General features: G+C 35.9%; 1 protein-coding gene across 1 annotated transcript; it reads left to right on the forward strand.

The window, feature by feature from the left end:
* The first annotated feature begins 218 nt into the window (after positions 1-218).
* On the forward strand, positions 219-2192 carry LOC145140593 (uncharacterized). Its single transcript, XM_079074031.1, has 5 exons — positions 219-260; positions 356-961; positions 1044-1247; positions 1443-1934; positions 2022-2192. The coding sequence occupies exons 1-5, from the start codon at positions 219-221 to the stop codon at positions 2190-2192; spliced, it is 1515 nt and encodes a 504-aa protein (XP_078930157.1).
* Positions 2193-21662: the final 19470 nt, after the last annotated feature.

A 21662-nucleotide genomic window follows, 5' to 3' on the forward strand; every position in this document is an offset into this window, starting at 1 on the left:
CATGAAGATGATAGGAAGTCAAGTACATGAACTCACATGGAGAGGTTCATGTAAAACCATTTCAGATTGGCCAGGTCTTCAAAACCAAGTGTGATGTTAAAAACTACATGAACTCACACGCTGTAGCAACAAGGAGGTCTTTAAACCTAGAAAAAATGACAAAATCTGGATTAGGGTGAAATGTAAAGGTGTTGTAAGTAAGCCATCTAAAGTAGCTGATGGTGGTGGGCCCTCAACTAGAAGTAGGGCAAAGTGCAAGGGTAAAGATGTAATTACCAATAAAGGTACATGTCCATGGGCAGTCCAAATATCGAGGGCTAATGAAAATTAGGATTGGTTGGTGAAAACAGTACAGGATGAGCATAAATATTTGCAAACAAGGGCGGTTAAAGCTTGCACTTCCAGATACGTAGCAAACTTAATTGTTCAACAAATTCATAGTAACCCTAAATTTCCAGTGAAAGCTTTACACGAAGAGTTGTGCAAGAAACTAAAGGTAGGAATGTCATTGCAAAAGGTTGCTAGGGCAAAGTCAATGGCTGAACGTATCATTAGTGGGGACTACCAAGTACAGTATGGATTTTTAAGGGATTATGTGTTGGAGCTACTCAACACTAATCCTGGTACAACAGTTCGGATTGATGTGTATCCAGAAACCTCCCTGTTTATTACCACAAGAACTTTTAGAAGAATATATGTCTGTCTGGCTGCATTGAAGTTAGGATTCAAATCTGGGTTAAGAGATTTTCTAGGTCTGGATGGTACTTTCATGAAGGGCCCTTACCCTGGGCAAGTGTTAACTGCTGTAGGGTTGGACTCAAACAATGGCACATATCCTGTAGCATATGCAGTGGTAGAGACAGAATCAACAAGTAGTTGGACCTGGTTCTTGGAACTGTTAGGAGAAGATCTGGATCTGGGAGCAAATTCAAACTTTACATTCATTTCTGATAGACAAAAGGTGTGTATCACCTAACTTTTTTTTAGTACCATTTCTAAATACATTTGGGTAACTGATGTTGCATACATTGACTTTTGTTTAGGGAATAATACCAACAATGGAGAAGGTATTCCCTAGTGCAGAACACGGGTTCTGTTTGAGGCATATCCAGGAAAACATGAAAAAACAGTGGAAAGGAAAAGACTTAAGTGACCAGCTTTGGGAGTGTGGTAGAGCAACAACAGTCAATCATTTTAACAGAGTAATGGATGAGTTGAAGAAGATCAATGAAGAGGCTCATGCTTGGGTGTGTAAGATCCCAGCAAACACTTAGGCTAAATCTCACTTTAGTGGTAAGTTTCTAGAAATTTATTGATAAATGTTAATCTTCCGTGTTGTTTGTTTACTATATGTGTAATTGTCTTCTCTTAATATCTATTATTCAGGAAGGGCACATACTGATTGTTTGTTGAATAACCTTTGTGAGGTATTCAATTCTAAGCTAGATGAAGGTAGGGATAAACCTATTATCACTTGCTTAGAGTATATTAGAGAGTATCTCATGAAGAGATTTTGTGTGGTGCAAAAGGAAATAGATAAGTGTGAAGGACTTCTAACCCCTACTGCAACTACAGTGTTTGAAAAGATTAAGACTGATGCAGCTAAGTATGTGGCTAAATACAATGGGGCAGGAAAGTACCAAGTGGCAAGCACATGGCAAGACCAGTATGTGGTAAACTTGAATGACCAAAGTTGTAGTTGTAGGTTTTGGGAGATTACAGGTTTCCCATGTAGACATGATGTTTGTGCTATATGGGACAAAATTGAAAATGGTGAAAATGCCCCATATGTTGATGAATGGGTCCATCCTTGCTATAGGTTATCAACATGGAAAGCCATGTATTTCAACAAAATTGATCCATTGAATGGACGTTCAATGTGGCCTAAAAGTGACTGCCCATTCACTGTACTTCCACCAAAACATAAAACACAGGTTTGTATTTCAAGTAGACCAATTATATAGTAAACATGTGAACATGGAATGAATTCAATTTTAACTATAGTGTGTCAATATGCGTAGGTTGGAAGGCCTAAGAAGAAAAGAAGGAAGGGTGTTGATGAGCCAAACAGCCAAGCTGGTAGATTGAGCAGGAAATATCTAGTAGTCACTTGTTCTAAGTGTCATAACAAAGGGCACAATTCTAGAACATGTAAAGGGAAGGGAGGTTGTGGTGAAGCTGGAGGGTGCTGAAAAGTATTTTTAGTAGTTGGACCTGGTGCTAGTGTTGTAGGTCTTTTGAAACTAAAGTCATGTGTAATTGTTTGAAGATGTGTTAAGAACTTTTCAGGAATTGTATGTAATGCTTGTGTTGTAGGTCTTTTGAAACTTAAGTCAAGCTTATGTTGTAGTTCTTTTGAAACTTAGTATGATGGTTGTGTTAAGAACTTTAAAAATTTGCATGTAATGGTGTGTATGCAGTATGCACATTTTGGTAATGAATTAATATGTTTTGTGTACTACCCTTCACAGATCAATTAATAACATTGTACATTTCAATTGCAAATCAAAACCATCTTAAATGAGCATTTACAATACACTTAACAATTGCATTTCAAAAACATTCAAGAAATTGAACAATCAACTATTACAAACTACATTCCATTACCATTACCATTACCACTCCATTACACATTAATCTGATACATAAACCAAATACAATAACACCAATTCCAAAACCCCCTACATAAACTGCAAGCAAAAAAACCCCTATTCGATTAAAATAAAAAAAAACCCTGCAATGGTTACAAACCAAAAACCAAAACTCCATTACCATCCAAACCTTCACAAGATACTTAGAGATTAAAATAATACCAAAAAAAACACCCATGAACAAAACAACATCAGCTGGTAGTTCCACAATTCTGCACTTGCAATGGCAACCCTCTCTTCCAATCGGTTCATTGATCTTATCAAACCTGGAATCACCACCAATGCCCTAGCACACATAGGAGGATCAGACCATCGAAGGAACCCACATCTTGTACAGTTCCAAAATTGTCTTCCAGGGTTACGATCCGTCCATGAAGTGATCTTCAATGCTTCATTCCCAGATCTGCAAGTCACCATCTTTGAATCAGAAGCGATTGGATGTCGTGAAGGGTGCAACGATCGAGCAACAGTGGAGGGGAGAAGAGAGATGACGACTGATAAAGGTAAAGGGTTTGCCCAAAAACCGGACATGCAATTTCTTTAAAGAGAGAAGGTTACAACTGAAATGACGAAATTACCCCTGCAATATAAATTTAAAAAATAAGTTAACGGTGAAATGCTAACGGAGTGAGCCGGAAGGACCAAATGTTAAAAGTTTTGAAACCACAGGGACCATCTGTGAGGTTTTTTGAACTTAGGGATTAAACTTGATATTTTTGAAAACCACAGGGACCATTTTTGAAGTTTTGTCTTAAAACAAATACACATATATACACATGAGGTGTAGTATGAGAATCCGAACCAATTCTAATTAGTAATCAAAGAACTCCACCTAGAAAGAAGGAAATGATCGAGTTTTTTTGCTTCCACCATTTTCCAGATGCTGAAATCAGTAATCAAGAAGCTACAAAAAAAGCCCTTTGTTCTTCATCATTTTATTTTTAGTTATATTGAAATTCGAGTGTACAAGAAATATTCCCATAATATCGTTTGTTTGGTTACCTGCATACACACGTGGGAAGAAGGGGGTATAATTTTTCTGGAATGATTTTGCCGGTTTGATTGAATCTGACATCGATTTTTTCTTTCGTTTCTGAAACTCAAGAACTCAAGACCAAATTCACAGATGCATCTTTCATCTTATCCGGCCACCACCACAAAGAAACACACACACACACACACACACACATATACATACACACCAATCATAGGTTAGCGAAGGAACAAGGAGAGTTGGTAACCTGAGGATGAAAGAACGATTTTAGATCAACACATACCTTCTTGAAACAATTTCATATTCACACATTTCGATTTTCAAAAATAAAAACACACACACAAACAAATCAATTTTTGGAGATGAACACATATACGTAAATCGATTCCAGGACTGATTTTTGGGTTTTCTTTTGTTTCAAAAATGACTTAAAGAACAAATGAATCATATTCAATTTTTGATTTTTTTAGTCCCGTAAACGTTTCATATTCATTAGTTTGAGTGTGTATTTTCTAAAACAAATCTAAAAAATATCGCTACATATCTGTTAGATGCCAGCGGAAGTAGAGAACGAAGGTGGGCGTGGGGGTGATTTCCAACACTGGTGGTGTGGAAAAGTTGCCTCCAAAATTAGCAAGTGGCAAATAGTTCAGGGGTTATTTCTGTAACTTATCATTTACTATTCATAGTTTGACTATGAATAGTAATATATAAGAAATGTGAAATAATAATGGACGGAGACTTTGACTAATATATATGAATTAGAAGATGGAGGCGCAGCAATTTTGGTCATAAATGGAGGCGCCTCACATTGCCAACCTTTTGACCATAAATAGTAATATATATCTATTTGTTATTCTAATTTGGTAGGCGCAAATTCTTTGGACGGCATATGTAGTTCAATTCGTTTGGTATTCCTTTGGCTATAAATAGCCTAACCCATTTCATTACAACATAACCCCACGAACCAAATCAAATATATATATATATATATATATATATATATATATATATATATATATATATATATATATATATATATATAATGCTAAGCATTATATATATATATATATATATATATATATATTGATACACCACCGTATATTTTAGCTCTCCCACTCTATTTGTAATCTCTTTCATAATCCCTGTAAACACTACAAATTATAGTGAATTGTTTCTCGGCTTCCTCCGCCCGTGGTTTTTTTTTCCCGATTTGGGTTTCCACGTAAATTCCTGTGTCTCTATTCTATTTATTTTATTCGTATTTCGTTGTGATTATTACGCTTTGATAATTTTTGATCCCATTCCGCATTGAGCTAATATTATTTAAGTCAATTTGGATCCGTCGTATTATACAACAATTGGTATCAGAGCTTCCGGGTTGTGATATTAGCTCGTTGGGATCATTTTATCAAGTAATTAATCATGTCTTCGGTAAAATACGATATTCCACTACTGGATCGTAACACCCGATTTCCGTTGTGGCAAGTAAAGATGAGAGACATTCTCATTCAGATGGATTTACACAAGGCGCTCTTGGGTTTCAATAAGATGCCCGATACATGGACCGAAGAAGAAAAGGAGATGAAAGATCTGAAGGCTTTATCCCAGATTCGTTTGCACTTGTCAAACGATGTTTTGCAAGATGTTCTAAAAGAAACGTCAGCGGCTTCTTTATGGCTAAAGTTGGAGCAACTGTTGATGACCAAGAGCTTACCAAACAAGTTGCATTTGAAGCAACGGTTGTTCAATCTCAAGATGATTGAAGGAGGCTCTTTAGCTGAACATATATCCACATTTAAAGAGTTAGTAAATAACTTAGAGAATATGGATGTTCAGTATGAAGATGAAGACTTGGCTCTATTCTTACTATCGTCGTTGCCAGAATCCTATAGCCATTTTCGTGATACTATTATCTATAGCCGTGACACTCTAGTTTTAGATGAAGTCTATACAGCTTTGGATTCCAAAGAGAAGATGAAGCATATTACTGGTGGTGGTTCAAGTGATGCTAAAGCTGAAGGTTTAAATGCTAGAGGAAGAACAACAGAGAGAAGTAGAACTTCTCAATCTTCCAACAGAACTAGATCCAAGTCAAAAGGCAAACGAAAGTTTTGCAACTATTGTCACAAGAAGGGACATGTGCTTGAAGAATGCTTCAAGTTGAAGAATAAAGAAAAAGAGAAGACGGCAGCAAATGGCAAACAAGCTAGCACTTCGGGTGAAGCCGATGTAGCTGAGGTTGAAGGTATTGGAGAACTTTTGACAGTTTATTCAGATAAACTGGATTCCACTGGTGATTGGATACTCGACTCTGGTTGTACTTTTCATATGTGTCACAACAAAAGTTGGTTTTACACATTTGAAAAGGTTAACCAGGGCTATGTGTTGATGGGTAACAATACTACATGTCCAGTTCTTGGACATGGTTCAGTCAGGATCCGTATGTTTGACGGAGTTATTCGAACCATGGGGGATGTTAGATATGTTCCTGACCTCAGAAGAAACTTGTTATCTCTCAGTTCCTTTGACAAAAAGGGATACGAGTTTGCTGGTAAAGGTGGAGTTCTCAGGGTATTCAAAGACGGTTCCGACAAACTGAGAGCCAAACGAAAAACCTCAGATCTTTACTTTCTTGACGGGCAAACAATTTCGAGTGATGCTGCTGTTGTTTCAAAGTCTCTTTCTGATCCAGATCAGTCCCGTCTTTGGCACCTTCGGCTCGGCCATATGAGTTTTCAAGGCATGTTAGAATTGAGTCGAAGAGGTTTACTTGGTCAACAAAAGATTGTTGATTTGGATTTCTGTGAAGACTGTATATATGGCAAGGCAAAACGAGTAAGGTTTGCAAGTGGTGTCCATACAACGAAAGGACCACTTGATTATGTTCACTCGGATTTGTGGGGACCGGCTCGAGTTGCTTCAAAAGGTGGAGCTATTTATATGCTCACTATTATTGATGATTTCTCCGAGAAGGTGTGGTCTTTCTTCTTAAAACATAAAGGAGACGTTTTCTCTACCTTCAGAAATTGGAAAGTTCAGGTTGAAAAGCAATCAGGTCTGGTGTTAAAGTATCTTCGTACAGATAATGGACTTGAGTTTTGCTCAGAAGAGTTTAATGTCTATTGTCAAAAGGTAGGCATTACTCGACATCGCACAGTAGTCCATTCACCTCAACAAAATGGTGTAGCTGAAAGGATGAATCGCACCATTATGGAGAAGGTCCGGTGTATGCTTTCTAATTCCAAATTGCCAAAGTCTTTTTGGGCGGAGGCTGCTTCGACTGCTTGCTATGTTATCAACCGATCACCGTCACGAGCAATCGAGAAGAAAACTCCGTTTGAGTTATGGTCCGGTAAACCTGCCAATTATTCAGATTTAAAACCATTCGGATGTCCAGCGTATGCACGAGTTGACAATGGGAAGCTAGAACCAAGAGCAATCAAATGCGTTTTTCTTGGGTACAATCAAGGTGTAAAGGGTTACAAGTTATGGAGCTTTGATTTGAAGAAAATTATCATCTCAAGAGATGTTACTTTTGATGAGTCTGCTATAATTCAACCAGTTGCTGACTCTTCTAAAAGAACAGATGCATCAGATGTATCATCCGAAGCAAATAAAGAGAATGCTCAAATGGAGGTGGAGCTTCCTACTTCACCTACCACTAATCAGAGTACAAATCAGCATCAAGATTCTTCTTCGTCGGATGAGCATGTTGTTGGTGAAGATTCAACACCTTCACAACCACAAGCTACTACTCCAAGCATTGCAAGAGATAGACCGAGAAGACAGATTATTCCTCCGAAGAGGTATGCTGAATCTGATTTGGTTGCCTATGCTTTTATTGTTGCTGATAATATTGAGTCCGCAACGGAGCCTACGAATTATGACGAGGCTATCGAATCTGAAGACTCAAATGATTGGATGCTCGCTATGCAAAATGAGATGGAATCTTTGCAGCGAAACAGTACTTGGAATTTAGTTCCTATTCTGAAAGGGAAGAGACCAGTTAAATGCAAATGGGTCTACAAGATCAAGGAACCTGTCAACCCAAATGATAAACCAAGATACAAAGCTCGGTTAGTAGCTAAAGGCTACAGTCAGATTCCTGGTATTGATTACACTGACATTTATTCCCCAGTTGTCAAACATACTTCCATTCGTGTATTGTTGGGGTTGGTTGCTTCTAACGATTTTGAGTTAGAACAACTTGATGTCACTACAGCTTTCCTAAATGGTGAGCTTGAGGAAGAGATTTTTATGCAACAACCTGAAGGTTTTGCAGTTCCTGGAAAGGAGAACTACGTATGCAAATTGAACAAATCTCTTTATGGCCTCAAGCAGTCTCCTAGACAATGGTACAAGAGGTTCGATTCTTTCATGACCAGTCACAAATTCAGCAGGTGCACCTATGATAGCTGCGTTTATTTCAAGAAAGGTGACAATGGTTCAAAGATCTACTTACTCTTGTACGTGGATGACATGTTGATTGCAGCAAAAGATATGAAGGAGATTCAGAAGTTAAAAGACCAGTTGAAAGCTGAATTTGAAATGAAGGACTTAGGAGCTGCCAAAAAGATTTTAGGTATGGAAATTATTCGTGACAGGAAGTCTAGGATCTTGCATCTTTCTCAGAAAAGTTATATTGAGAAAGTCCTAAGACGCTTCAGTATGCACGAAGCAAAGTCTGTCAACACACCTTTTGCAGCTCATTTCAAGCTATCATCCTCTTTGAGTCCTACTAATGAGACTGATATGGCTTACATGGCACGTGTTCCATACTCTAGTGCTGTTGGATCTTTGATGTATGCTATGATCTGCACGCGCCCTGATTTGGCTTATGCTGTTAGCATGGTTAGTAGATACATGGCGAACCCGGGGAAAGAACACTGGAAAGCAGTACAGTGGATTTTTCGTTATTTACGTGGTACGTCTTCTATGTGTTTACGTTTTGGTAAATCTAACACTGGGGTGTTCGGATATGTTGATTCAGATTATGGCAAAGATTTGGATAAACGAAGATCAATTACAGGGTATGTGTTTACTCTAAATGGTTGTGCTATTAGTTGGAAACCCCAGTTACAGTCTACAGTTGCCCTGTCTTCTACCGAGGCAGAGTACATGGCGATTACAGAAGCAGTTAAGGAATATATCTGGTTGAAGGGGTTATTTGGAGAACTCGATGATAGAATAAAGGTGACCACAGTTTTCTGTGACAACCAGAGTGCTATATTCTTGAGTAAAGATCAAATGTTTCATGACCGAACAAAGCATATTGATATTCGTTATCATTTTGTGCGGGATATCATTGAAAAAGGTGATTGTGTTGTGGACAAGATTCATACAGATTATAATCCCGCTGATATGTTCACTAAAAGTCTGCCTATAGCCAAGTTCAAATTATGTTTGGACATGGCGGGTGTTTCTGATCGCAGTTGAGCCTGAAGGCTCGTAGGTGGAGGAAGTATTATTTATTTTTCGGAAACAATTTTTCTCTATATAAAATTGCAGGTTCTTATGGAAGTTTTAGAGTTTGATGAGCTATAGGTTTTGACTAATCGTAAAGCATGACTTGCTTAATTTTGATGTCAAGGTGGAGATTGTGGAAAAGTTGCCTCCAAAATTAGCAAGTGGCAAATAGTTCAGTGGTTATTTCCGTAACTTATCATTTACTATTCATAGTTTGACTATGAATAGTAATATATAAGAAATGTGAAATAATAATGGACGGAGACTTTGACTAATATATATGAATTAGAAGATGGAGGCGCAGCAATTTTGGTCATAAATGGAGGCGCCTCACATTGCCAACCTTTTGACCATAAATAGTAATATATATCTATTTGTTATTCTAATTTGGTAGGCGCAAATTCTTTGGACGGCATATGTAGTTCAATTCGTTTGGTATTCCTTTGGCTATAAATAGCCTAACCCATTTCATTACAACATAACCCCACGAACCAAATCAATATATATATATATATATATATATATATATATATATATATATATATATATATATATATATATATATGTATAGTAAAGCATTACATATATATATATATATATATATATATATATTGATACACCACCGTATATTTTAGCTCTCCCACTCTATTTGTAATCTCTTTCATAATCCCTGTAAACACTGCAAATTATAGTGAATTGTTTCTCGGCTTCCTCCGCCCGTGGTTTTTTTTTCCCGATTTGGGTTTCCACGTAAATTCCTGTGTCTCTATTCTATTTATTTTATTCGTATTTCGTTGTGATTATTACGCTTTGATAATTTTTGATCCCATTCCGCATTGAGCTAATATTATTTAAGTCAATTTGGATCCGTCGTATTATACAACAGGTGGTGATATCAAAATTGATCAGAGGTTTGCAAAGACTTAGCTCGAAGAAGAAAATGTCCACCCCTGAAACCCATTCGTAGGTATGTGGCAGTTTCCGGTGAGGTAGTTCCTGATGAAGTGGAGCGTACATGGTGGGTGGGTGGGGGAGTGTGAGTGAACGAGTTTATTTCAGAAATCCTGCCATTTTGAACTTACTTGCAAGTCGTTGATGAAAACGATGAAGAATGAGCCAAATAAAAAAGATTTTATGCAAATGATTTATTTGTCTATGAAGACGATGAAACTCAGAAAGCTTCATGGGTTTAGTTCTTTTTGAGAGAGAGAGAAGAGTTTTTTATTACTATTTTTTAGTTATTTAAATAGATAAATAATAAAAGAGAAATAAAAATAAATATATAAAGGTATTACAGTAATTTTAGTTTTCAGAGCAACTAAAAGTCTAAAACCATATAGAAATATTGCCAAAAGTACCGTGAAGCCAAAAACATATGGGTTTGGATGAAAACCCAGAAAAAATACATTTCACAGGACCATTTTTGTTGTTTTGTCTTATGAAAAATAAATAGGTTGGAATATACAAGATAGCAGAGACGTGAACATCGTGTTTTGTATATAATTGTGTCCTGTTAGCGTTCACATCAAGCATGCTTGGGGAGACGATGAAATAAAAATAAAGGTAATTGAGTATTGTGTATAGCAATATAAGAAAAGAGTTTTAGATTACCTTCTGTTGCTCTCATTTATTGAACAGATTTACAAATGACGTGTTTAAAACAAGACTATAGCTTTATAACTAGGTATATGTTCCGGGGACATACATGGCATGCTTAATAATAGGGAAATTGACACTGCATCACAACTAACTTTTGGCTTTGTCCCAAATTGGTCACTCAACTTTTTTTTAGCAATTAGTCCATCAACTTTCAAATTACCTGTTAATTACGCCTTTATCCTCAATTTTAAAGGTTCAGCCGGTTCCGATGTTTCGTTGGCAAGGCTAACCTGGAAGCATCATCCCTCGTGTAAGACACAACATTAGGGGTTATTAATTGAAACCCTTAATCGGCACACTTCCTTCACCTTTATTCCTGTATTCGAAACCCCAAAAACCTTAAGAGCTCTGAAAACCATTCTCGCACAATGTCGTTGTCTTCTTCCTACAACTCAACCATTTCTCACTTTGATAACGATGACGAAATCCAAAAATGTTACTGTTACTTGGAAGCACTGCAAAGGACATCGTGGACGGAAAAAAAAACCTTAAGAGCTCTGATACCAATCTGTCACACCCCGATCCTTGTCGGAATCGATCGAGGCGTGATATATTGTTCAAAGTCTCATGACAACTATGTTATAATATGATTAGATTCAATTAAGTACTAAGTATGCAAACAAGATCCACAACATACAAATACAAATCCAAATATGAACAACATTTATTACATCAAATTTAAATAGTCTTGTGGATTTCTAAGGCACAACCTATTTTTCATCAACTTCATTCTTCAAATCTGCATCATGGGTAAAAACAGGTCAACTACGAGAGTTGGTGAGTAATCTAATTTTAGTAGAGAAAATTGTGAAGTTGAAACCTTTATAATTGGAAATTTGTTTTCTTTTGAAGTCGGCAAACAATTGTATTTGAGATAACGGTTTATAAATCAAAAATTGATTAACAAATGATAACAACAACAATAAGTCCTCACCCTATATATACATATGTATATATATATATATATATATATATATATATATAGGATGGAGCATCTACTCATCATACACACTCAACCACGTGCGATCAATCACCTTAGCGTCCCAAGGCGGGGTGGTCAACCCAATAGCGCTATTATTGTCCATAACGTACCTCAAGAATACGGGCATAGTCATGGAGATTAGACTAAAAATGGTAATGCACTACAAGTACATGTAGCGTAAACAAACAATAGTTATACAATTAATGACTCACGTATAAATGTCTCAACAATGTCTCAATTGTGATAAAACAATAAAATGAAGTTGGAATATATTAGAACCACATGATACACCCCAAAAGTATTGAAAATTATAAAGTGTGGGGTAGATTACTCACTTTAGTCCCAAAACGAAATGCGTGTGTCGTACGATAGACGGTTCGGGTCAAAATGGCGTAGAACCTAATATAATTAATAGTTTTGGTTTAGGAACTGCTAAACGAGAATAGAGTACTAATACAAATAATTAGACACATATTCTTAAATTAGATGAATTAACAATAATTCATTTTGATTATAATATTAAGGTATTCATTTGTTAAATGAATTTTAAATTTAATTAATTACTTTGCATAATTAATTTATATTTTCAATTTAGGCCAGATTTTAATAATTTCTTATTAAAATAATAACTTGCCCAATTATAATTATTTACAGATTTTAACAATTATTTATATGAAATAATCATTAAAATGCATTTTTACATGTTTAAATACTTAGGAAAATGGTTTTAAATAGTACATAGTATTGAAAAATTATGAAATTATTAGGAAATCATTATTCCATACAATATTAATTACTGTAAAATTTTTATATTTTTCTGAACTGTTTTAGTATTTATTTAAAACTTTAATGATTAAACAACAACAAAATTCGGGAAAAATAATAAATGATTCCCAAAAATTCTGTAAAATTAACCATAGTTTTATAAGATGATATAGAGCTCAGTCTATAAGTTTCGGATATTTGTGACTATGGAAAGTATTTTTTATATATTTCATTATTAATTAATCAATAAAATCATAAATAATAGTAAACAGTAATATAAATGCATGAAAATTCATAAATTATGTTTAATCAATATATTTGTCATCCCAGAATTTTCTCAGAATTTATTGAATGGAAAAAGTACTTTTTGTGAATTATTGCCCTACTTTATTGCAATAATTATAGTAATTCAATAAACATAAGTTATTTTCTGAAAATTTCCAGAACTTCTTATTTTATTGATGGGATTCTGAGAAAAATCAGGATTATGCATAAAATGAGTTTTAGATATTTTGGTGGATTTAATTTGTTTCTTGTATGAATTTGAAACTTTTAACAACATACCTTGATGAATGCTTCAAGAGGGATGAAGATTTGAGTATAATAGATTGTTCTTGGCTGGAATATGAGTATTTCTTGGATGAATTTCGAGATTGAGAGTGAGAGAAAGAATAGAGAAGGTTTAAGTGGTGAAGAGAATAATGTGTTGGGAGAAAAAGGAAAGGAAAGTGGATGGGAGGTGTGAGTGGGAGACCATGGGAATAATCTTTTTGCTTTTGGTGGTCTTCATAATTTCCCACTAACACAAGCATCTTTTATATAATTAATATAAGAGTTTTATAAAATTTAATGTAAAGTTTATAAAAATAGAGTTTTATAAAATTTAATGTAAAGTTTATAAAAATGGAGTTTTATAAAAGATGAGTTATTATTTGATTATAACAATCTACTTTGATTTGAAGTTTAATTATAGCATTCAAGTTTGATTCTTTTAAATTTAATTAGAGCATTATACTTTGATTTGTTTTAATATGGTATCATAATTTAATTTGATTATAGTTATAACGTTGTACTATACTATGTTGCTATTAACGTCAATTTATATCGTAGTGTATGAGTTTTGATCCTATTTGCGTCAAGTAATCTTGAGTAGGGTTTGAATGAGATTGAGAGAGGTTTCGTTTGTGATCTTTTTGAGTGTCCGGCTTCGCAACGCAAGGTCCATAGACCCCGTTAAGCCATGATTTAGTGTCCTACACAATCCCGATGATTGTGCAATAGTGTTTTATCGGTTTGGTTCGTTGTTTAGCACTGTTAAGGCTAAGGAATATCAAACACATGAACTTTCCAAATGATGTTTTCTCATTAAAATAGCGAATTGTACAGTGATTACATAACGTAAACCCTAACATACAAGGGTTAATGGAGTTGACCGGTTTAACTTGTTGACTTTGTTTGACTTTGACTTGACCGAAATTTGATGGTTGCCACACAACGTACTCATCCAGATCATCCATCTTCTAGATTTAGCGCTCAACCCATTAAGACTTCGCCCCGGAATGCAGATCTTACCTCCTTGAGATGGGTTATCGCGCAAGTTGCTAACTTTACGTCCATGCATGGCTATATGAAGCTCAAAATCTCAACAAGAATTTAATTAGAGACTTAATGAATGCATGAGGCCTTAAACTCCATAAAGTTGGCACCTTTATGCCTAAGGAGCCCATGATAACCTTAGATCTGAAAGAATAAGTCTTTTGGACGTCCTAATTCCATCATCCACCCAAACCATGGCTAAAAACATAACAATTTAACCCAAAAAGAGATCTAAGCAACTAGTAATCAAGATAAGAACTTGATACCTCAAACTCCTTACAAAATGGGTGGTGGTTCTTGATCCAAGACTTCCTCTCCAAGTTTAGCAACTTCAAGATCTTCTAACTCCTTCACAATGCACAAAATAAACACCAAACTCTCTTCAAAGGCTCAAATGCTTGACAATGGAGGCTACAACTCGATTTAGGGTTTTGGAGGCTTTGGATGCTGGTAAAGAGGCCAGCCCTAGAGAATAAGGTGGCTTATATAGGGTGCAAGACCCTCCATTAGGGTTTCATTAAAGTCCATGTACGCCCAGTGTACGTGACCTGGGTCCCGACTCGCCAATAACTAAGTACACTAAGCGTACCAAATGGTACGCCCCGCATACTGGCTTTTCAACCAGTACGCTAAGCGTACCAAGCGGTACGCCCTGCGTACTACTTTAGGGACCAAAATGCATAATTTCAAAATAGAAGGGTCATAAGGTACATACCAGGGCACAAGTGTTACATTTTAAAGCTCCTATTGGTGTTCTGAATAGTTTAGAATCTTTGAGAAGTGTGTGCTTTCAAGTTCATGACAAAGAGGCTCGAAAACTAGCATGGATTTCTTGGAATAATGTGCTTGCTTCGAAAAATGATGGTGGTTTAGGTGTTGGGAGTTTGTTTGCTTTGAATAGAGCGCTTTTGTTTAAATGGATTTGGAGATTCAGATCTAATCCAGATTCTTAGTGGGCTAGGACTGTGAAATCTATTCATGGTAAGTGTGGTCTTTTGGGGAGTCTGTACTCCTAATTGTTAGTCAGTATGGCTTGATATTCTTCATATGGTGGTTGATTTGCGAGATAAAGGTGTAGATCTTTTAGCTTTTTGTAAGAAGTGTATTGGTAATGGTGCAGATTCTATGTTCTTGACCAATGTGTGGTGTGGGGACGCTTCTTTTAAGGATCGGTTTCCTCGTCTATTCTCTTTGGAATTAAACAAAGAGGTTACGGTTGCGGAAAAGTTTGCTGACATTTCTTTTACTTATTTTTTTTAGCGTCCTTGTATGGGGGGAGTTGAAAGTGAACAAGCTGCAAGCCTTTCTTCTATTCATGACTCGGTTTCTCTTAATTCCAATCCTGATAAATGGGTTTGGGACTTAGATGTTTCTGGTGATTTTTCATTGTTTTCCGCTTGGCATTGGATTGATCATCTATATCTTGGGTCGTGTCTTTTCAGCTACTAGATGGGTGAAGGTGGTGCCTAATAAAGTCAATATTTTTTGTTGGAAAATGTTCATTGATAGGTTACCTTTAAGACTTAATTTGTCAAAGAAAGGAATGTATATTCCTTCCATCTTGTGCCCTATTTGTAATATTGCTACAGAAGATGTTAATCAATTGTTCTTCTCATGTACGGTTGCCCAGGCTGTGATTTCTAAAATTCTAGCGTGGTGGGATTTGGATTATCATCTTTTATGTTCGGTTCAAGATTGGGAGGACTGGTTCGCTAATGTGCGGATGCGTAAGAAAGCTAAAGATATCCTTGAATGTGTTTTCTTTGTTTCGTGGTGGTATATTTGGTCTTTTAGAAATAAGATCATTTTTGGTAAAGATGAGCCTAAAAAGAGTCTTATTTTTGATGATATTGTCTCACGGTCCAATTTTTGGTGTTCTAATAGATCTAAGTTACATGTTGATTGGACGGTGTGGCTCAAAAGCCCTATTTGTGCCTTCTTGTAATGTTTTTGTGCTTTCTTGTAATGTTTTCAGACTCGTTGTGTTTCTAGCTTCTTGCTAGTTTTTAGTTAATATATTTCTGCCGTTCAAAAAAAATGATATTGATGTTGCATGTTGAGTAAAGTGTAGATTCATATAGATGTCCTAAAATTTGAGTAGATAACAATAATGCACTTTATGTCTCAAAAATGATGTAAATAAATATATTCATTTTGTAATATATATATATATATATATATATATATATTGAAATTTTAATATAAAAAATACTGTTTTTTTATAGGGAAAATGTCACTGTAGCCCCACGAACTTTCACATTTTGGTTTAAAAGGTCCCTATTGTTATTTTTTGGCTTTATAAGGGCATGAATTCTCTTTTTACCGACTTTTAAGGCCATTTTCTAGAAAGTGAAGGGGCCACCCGGTCACCCCTTTCACAATCAGCCAGTTATCTTGTACACATCACTAAAAAAAGCCAACTCATTTGCCAGATCAGATGCCACCTAATGTATACGAACAGGAGAGCACGAAATTGAGGGAGAACAACCATGTGGAATCCATCGCCATTATCATCACTTCCCCTCAAAATAGCATTCATCATTTCTTTCTTTCTTTCTCATTGCTTCTTCTTCGTCTTACTCTCCCCCAACCCCCGTTATCATTCCATCTCAATTCTGAAGGTCAACTCCAAGAAACAACGACCATTGCCACCGCTGGAGACATACTCGCACTCCTTGGCACACCTCAGCAGGCTGCATCTGTCAACCCCCAAGTTGTTGTTGAACTTTAATCCTGCTTCAATTTCATCATTCCTTTTAATCCTACTACCAACACTCCACCTGATTACCGTTTCAATTTAATAAATACGCTGAGTCAATCCCTAACCGAATTGGGAATTCGATTTTCGTTGCGCATGCTGAATGAACAAGACCTCGGATTAGCTTTGAAAACCAAGATTCTGCCATGGTGCTCTTGAACAAGTAATCATATGTCTCTGATGATCAAAAACCCAAAAAGCTAGTGTTTTGATAATAAACAATGATGTTGGTGCTTCCGACGAGAGGCAATAGTGGCGGTGTGCTATGTCTCTGATGAACAGGAAACAGAAGGATGATATATGCACTGTAGGAGTTAACGGTTGAATGAAATTTCTGGAAATGAGAACTCAATATCGGCTCAAGGAGGCTTCTTTGAAGGATTTCAATACCTGCTGGAGCTTTCGTGCTATTTCTATCATTAAACCAGAGGTGGATCCCAGGACGAATAGATTGAGAAAACCAACACAGGTTGTTCCTGTTCCTGTTTGTTAGTTCGCCCATGTTCTTTCGATATACTCCGCCATGGCGCCTGGTCCTTCGTTGGCTCCGGCTTCTGCCCCCGGCCCTGGATGCCCTTTCCACCATTTCGATGGCGAGAGCCAGGTCAAGGACTTCATCCATACGCTTCTGTATCATCCAAAAATCCCTAATTCGATTTCATGTTAAGATACAAGGACTTCATCCATACGCTTCTGCATCATCCAAAAATCCCTAATTCGATTTCATGTTAAGATACAATGAGATGGCTGACAACCTGACATTTTGGTGAATCTCACAAATTTGGCAACGAAAATGGGTGATGAATTGGGTGACCATTGAACCCTTAGGGCCCAAGCAAGGCAACTCGTTAGTGAGTCGTTGATGTGTCATCTGAGTTGGGTGAGTTGACTTTGTAACTGAGTTTGGTGATGACTAGGCAAAGAAACCGGTTGAATTGGGGCAAAATCCCTAATTAGCCGGTAAAAAGAGAATTCATGCCCTTATAAAGCCAAAAAATAACAATAGGGACCTTTTAAACCAAAATGTGAAAGTTCGTGGGGCTACGGTGACATTTTCCCCTTTTTTATACTAATCAACATCTCTTTTAACCTCACATAATCTGTTACGACACTAGGCTGCAGTGGCGGACGCTCTTAGAGGACACGGGGGGCATGGCCTCTCCGGTTTTGAGGTTGATAATACCTTATATGTAATTATGTATAAAGTTGAGTTACGAAAAAAATCATTAACATGACTAATTGGCCCCCTGTTTATGAGCTTACTATAATTATTTAATTAACTTATAAAAAATTCACTTTAAGTGACTAGAGAAAGAATCAACTAAATATTCCGCAAATCACTGAAAAAGTCAAAACTAACCTTCATTTATTAGGAAACCAAATCAACGAAGAAATTACTCTCAAACTCTATAAAAATCTCAAACTCTATAAAAACAAATAATCTTAATCTAATTTACAACTTTTTTAATTTTGAGTTTATAAAAACAGTAAACCAAAAATACTTCTTTCGACAGCCGGAAAAAGATATCCCAAAGCTGCCCATAGCCACCGTCGAAAGAAGAAATCTCAAATCTGATCGGAAACTGCAGCAAGTTGTTCGCCTCCTCATGCCGGTCACCAGACTACTTGCCTCTAATCTCAAATCTGTTGGCCGCTGCCTTTTTCCTCTCATGTTTCCTCACCATCGACGCAACAACGCAACTGGATGTATTCCCTCAATATTTCACTCTCTCTTTACTTCCTTCGTACTCATAAATAAGATTGTTTATACCTTGATTAATGTGAACATATCTACACAAAAGATATGATAACATAGACTATTAGTTTAGAAGCTGCCGCAAATAACTACTATTACTTTATTTGCAAAGAAACTTTTATTTCTACCTTATTATTACTAGCTAGTTAGTATAGTTAAAATTTTATAAAGAAATCATTAACAGCTTCGTATAGTTAGAAATTTATAATAAAAGCATATTTATTAAATTCGTTTATATGTTTTTGTTTTAAAAGAATTTGATGTAGGCCATGTAGACACTAAAGTAATTATTAAGATATGTTAATATAACTACTAATGTATCAGGAAAGTGTGTAAAACTATAAAACAAGCAAAAAAAAAATAAAGAAATCATTAGTATGGTTAGAAATTATATATATATTAATTACGAAAATCGGTTTGTTAGGCGTATCACTATTCATCTCAACTTCTATTTTTATCCGTCGATTGTGTTGTCGTGTCCTTTTCTTTTTATATGATGTTGCCATGATTTATATTTCTTTTTTTTATTTTCAAATCCAAGTTTACTAAAACCAAATCATCTTATATATTGTCAAGCATGCATTATTAAATGTAAAACAATAGTTTTCTGGAAATAGGCATTTAGGTTCTGGTCATAGAAGATTTTCATATTTATAATTTTTTCCACTCAATTAATTTTTATTTAATAGTTTTCACCTCTCATAATTTTAAAGTTAAATTATTGGTATTTTATACATTACGATTTGATCCCTATTATATTTTAAAGTTACACTTTGACCCCTTACATATTTTTTTAATAATCTCTTTTTTTATCAATTTCTTTAGGATACAATTTCAAGTTTTATTTTCGTCCGCCTCCTCCGTACATAATTATTTGTATCCAAATTTTATTTTGATATTTTTGTGCTCCACTTTATATGGTTTAATCGTCTTCGTGGTATGTATGGTGTCGATCTGCGTTTTTGAACATACTGGCCTTCTACAGCATCGCGTGGACGGTTCAAACCCTAGTTAGTATTAAAAACTATATCTATTAAACTTGTTTGTATATTTTTGTTTTGAAAATTTTATTTCGGCCACCTAGTAATAGCCTTCGTGTTCTGACCCTGACTAGGCCGGCCTTATGACCGCCTTTACACTTGCCTGGTATATATATTTACCAACAAACACACGTATATCTGTAGTGGCAGCTAGTAGTTCCACAAGATCCCCATAAATTTTGATTAGGAAGTGTTAAAAAAAATTAGGATTTTTTTAAAGTAAAGAGGTGCAAAGTAGTTAATTGTTTAACCCATTACTCATTTAAAAATTAGCCCATGGGTATGATGAAGACCATTATTTGGTAAATGAAGAAGAGGCCGACCTTTCTTTGTGTCGACAACACGCACGCACGCACGCAAAGAGGGTATAAAGAAGAAATTGAATCAGATATTGCCGCCTTTTCCCTCCTTTCCTCTAGTTGACAGCTTCCATCGCTCTCTGTCCATAGACAGAGCTACATGATTTTAAGCCCAATTCTAAATTTTTTTTTTTTTGGTTTTGATACAAACCTGATTTTTTTTGGATTGATAGTCTTTTTAAACTAGTTTCATTATATATTTAGTCATTCGGATATTGAAATGACTGTAATATCCTTGAGTATTTATTTTTTATTTTTATTTTTTAAATTTAAGACAAAATTGCAAGAATGGTCCCTGTGGTATGTCAAAACTAGCAACTTTGGTCCAAAATGGGTTTGGCTCGCAAGGATGGTCCAATAGTTTTGTTTTGTTGCGAGTTTAGTCCAATTTCCTATGAACTTTTTTATAATGACGGATTTGCCCCTTATTATTTTATTTTCCATTTTTCTTTTATTACAACAATTAAAAATAAAACAAAATAAAATCTCTCTCTCTCTCTCTCTCTCTCTCTCTCTCTCTCTCTCTCTCTCTCTCTCTCTCTCTCGAAGAACAGCCAAGGACCACCTCTGTTTTGATTGTTAAGATTTATGGAGTCTTGCACAAATTGACAAGTTCCTAAGAGTTCAAGGGCCATAAATGAAACTTGGAAATTAAAACAATTGAATATTGAATTGGACGCACTATCAATTGTTTAATAATATTGTTGGACGGTGGCTATCAATTAAACAATTATTTCTTTGACTATGCATACTTTCGGTAATGAAGGGCCGCAATATTATATTCACAATATGTGAATTGAAGAAAAGTTTACGGCACATCTCAATATATATATGTGCAATGTAACTCTTTGTATGTGTGCATCAAATATAACTTGTCGAGTTATAAATTGTAATCTTATTGAGTTAATAAGAAAATCTAGTTGCAGCCCGTAGACGTAGGATTTACACCGAATCCGAACCACGTAAAATCCTTGTGTTCCTTCTTGCTTTATTTCCTTCGTGTGTTTGTGTGTGTGATAGTGTTTCCGCTGCGTGTACCCGGTCCGATTCCTAACAACTGGTATCAGAGCCTGGTTAGCGAGGTTTTGGAGGGTACGATCGTTTTTTTTTTCACGCACGAGTGTACCTGATTTATATCTTGTTTGTCGTAATGGCTGAAGACAAGATTATAATCGAAAGGTTCAATGGTTCTGATTTTAGCTGGTGGAAAATGCAATTAGAAGCATTGCTATGTCAGAAAGACTTGGACATGGTACTCGGAGACAAACCGGAGAAAATGGAAAAAGCTGCTGAAGATGCGTGGAACTCAAAGGACAAGAAAGCCAAGGCGGTTATTACATTGTCGTTGACGAAGAGCGTTGCTTTCAACATCATGAATGAAACCACGGCACGTGGTATGATGGAGGCTCTGTCAAATATGTATGAGAAACCATTGGCGGCTAACAAGGTGTTCTTGATGAAGGAGCTGTTCACTACAAGGATGAATGAGGAAGGCTCAGTTACGGTTCACATTAACAATCTAAATTCAATTTTGTCCAGATTATCATCTGTGGGAATTAAATTTGATAATGAGACTCAAGCTTCGCTGCTACTAGCTTCTCTACCTGATAGCTGGTCCGGAACAGTTACTGCT

This window comes from Lactuca virosa, chromosome 9 (assembly GCF_052849685.1).
Source record: "Lactuca virosa cultivar CGN04683 chromosome 9, Lactuca_virosa_CGN04683_v6, whole genome shotgun sequence".
Lineage (NCBI taxonomy): Eukaryota > Viridiplantae > Streptophyta > Magnoliopsida > Asterales > Asteraceae > Lactuca > Lactuca virosa.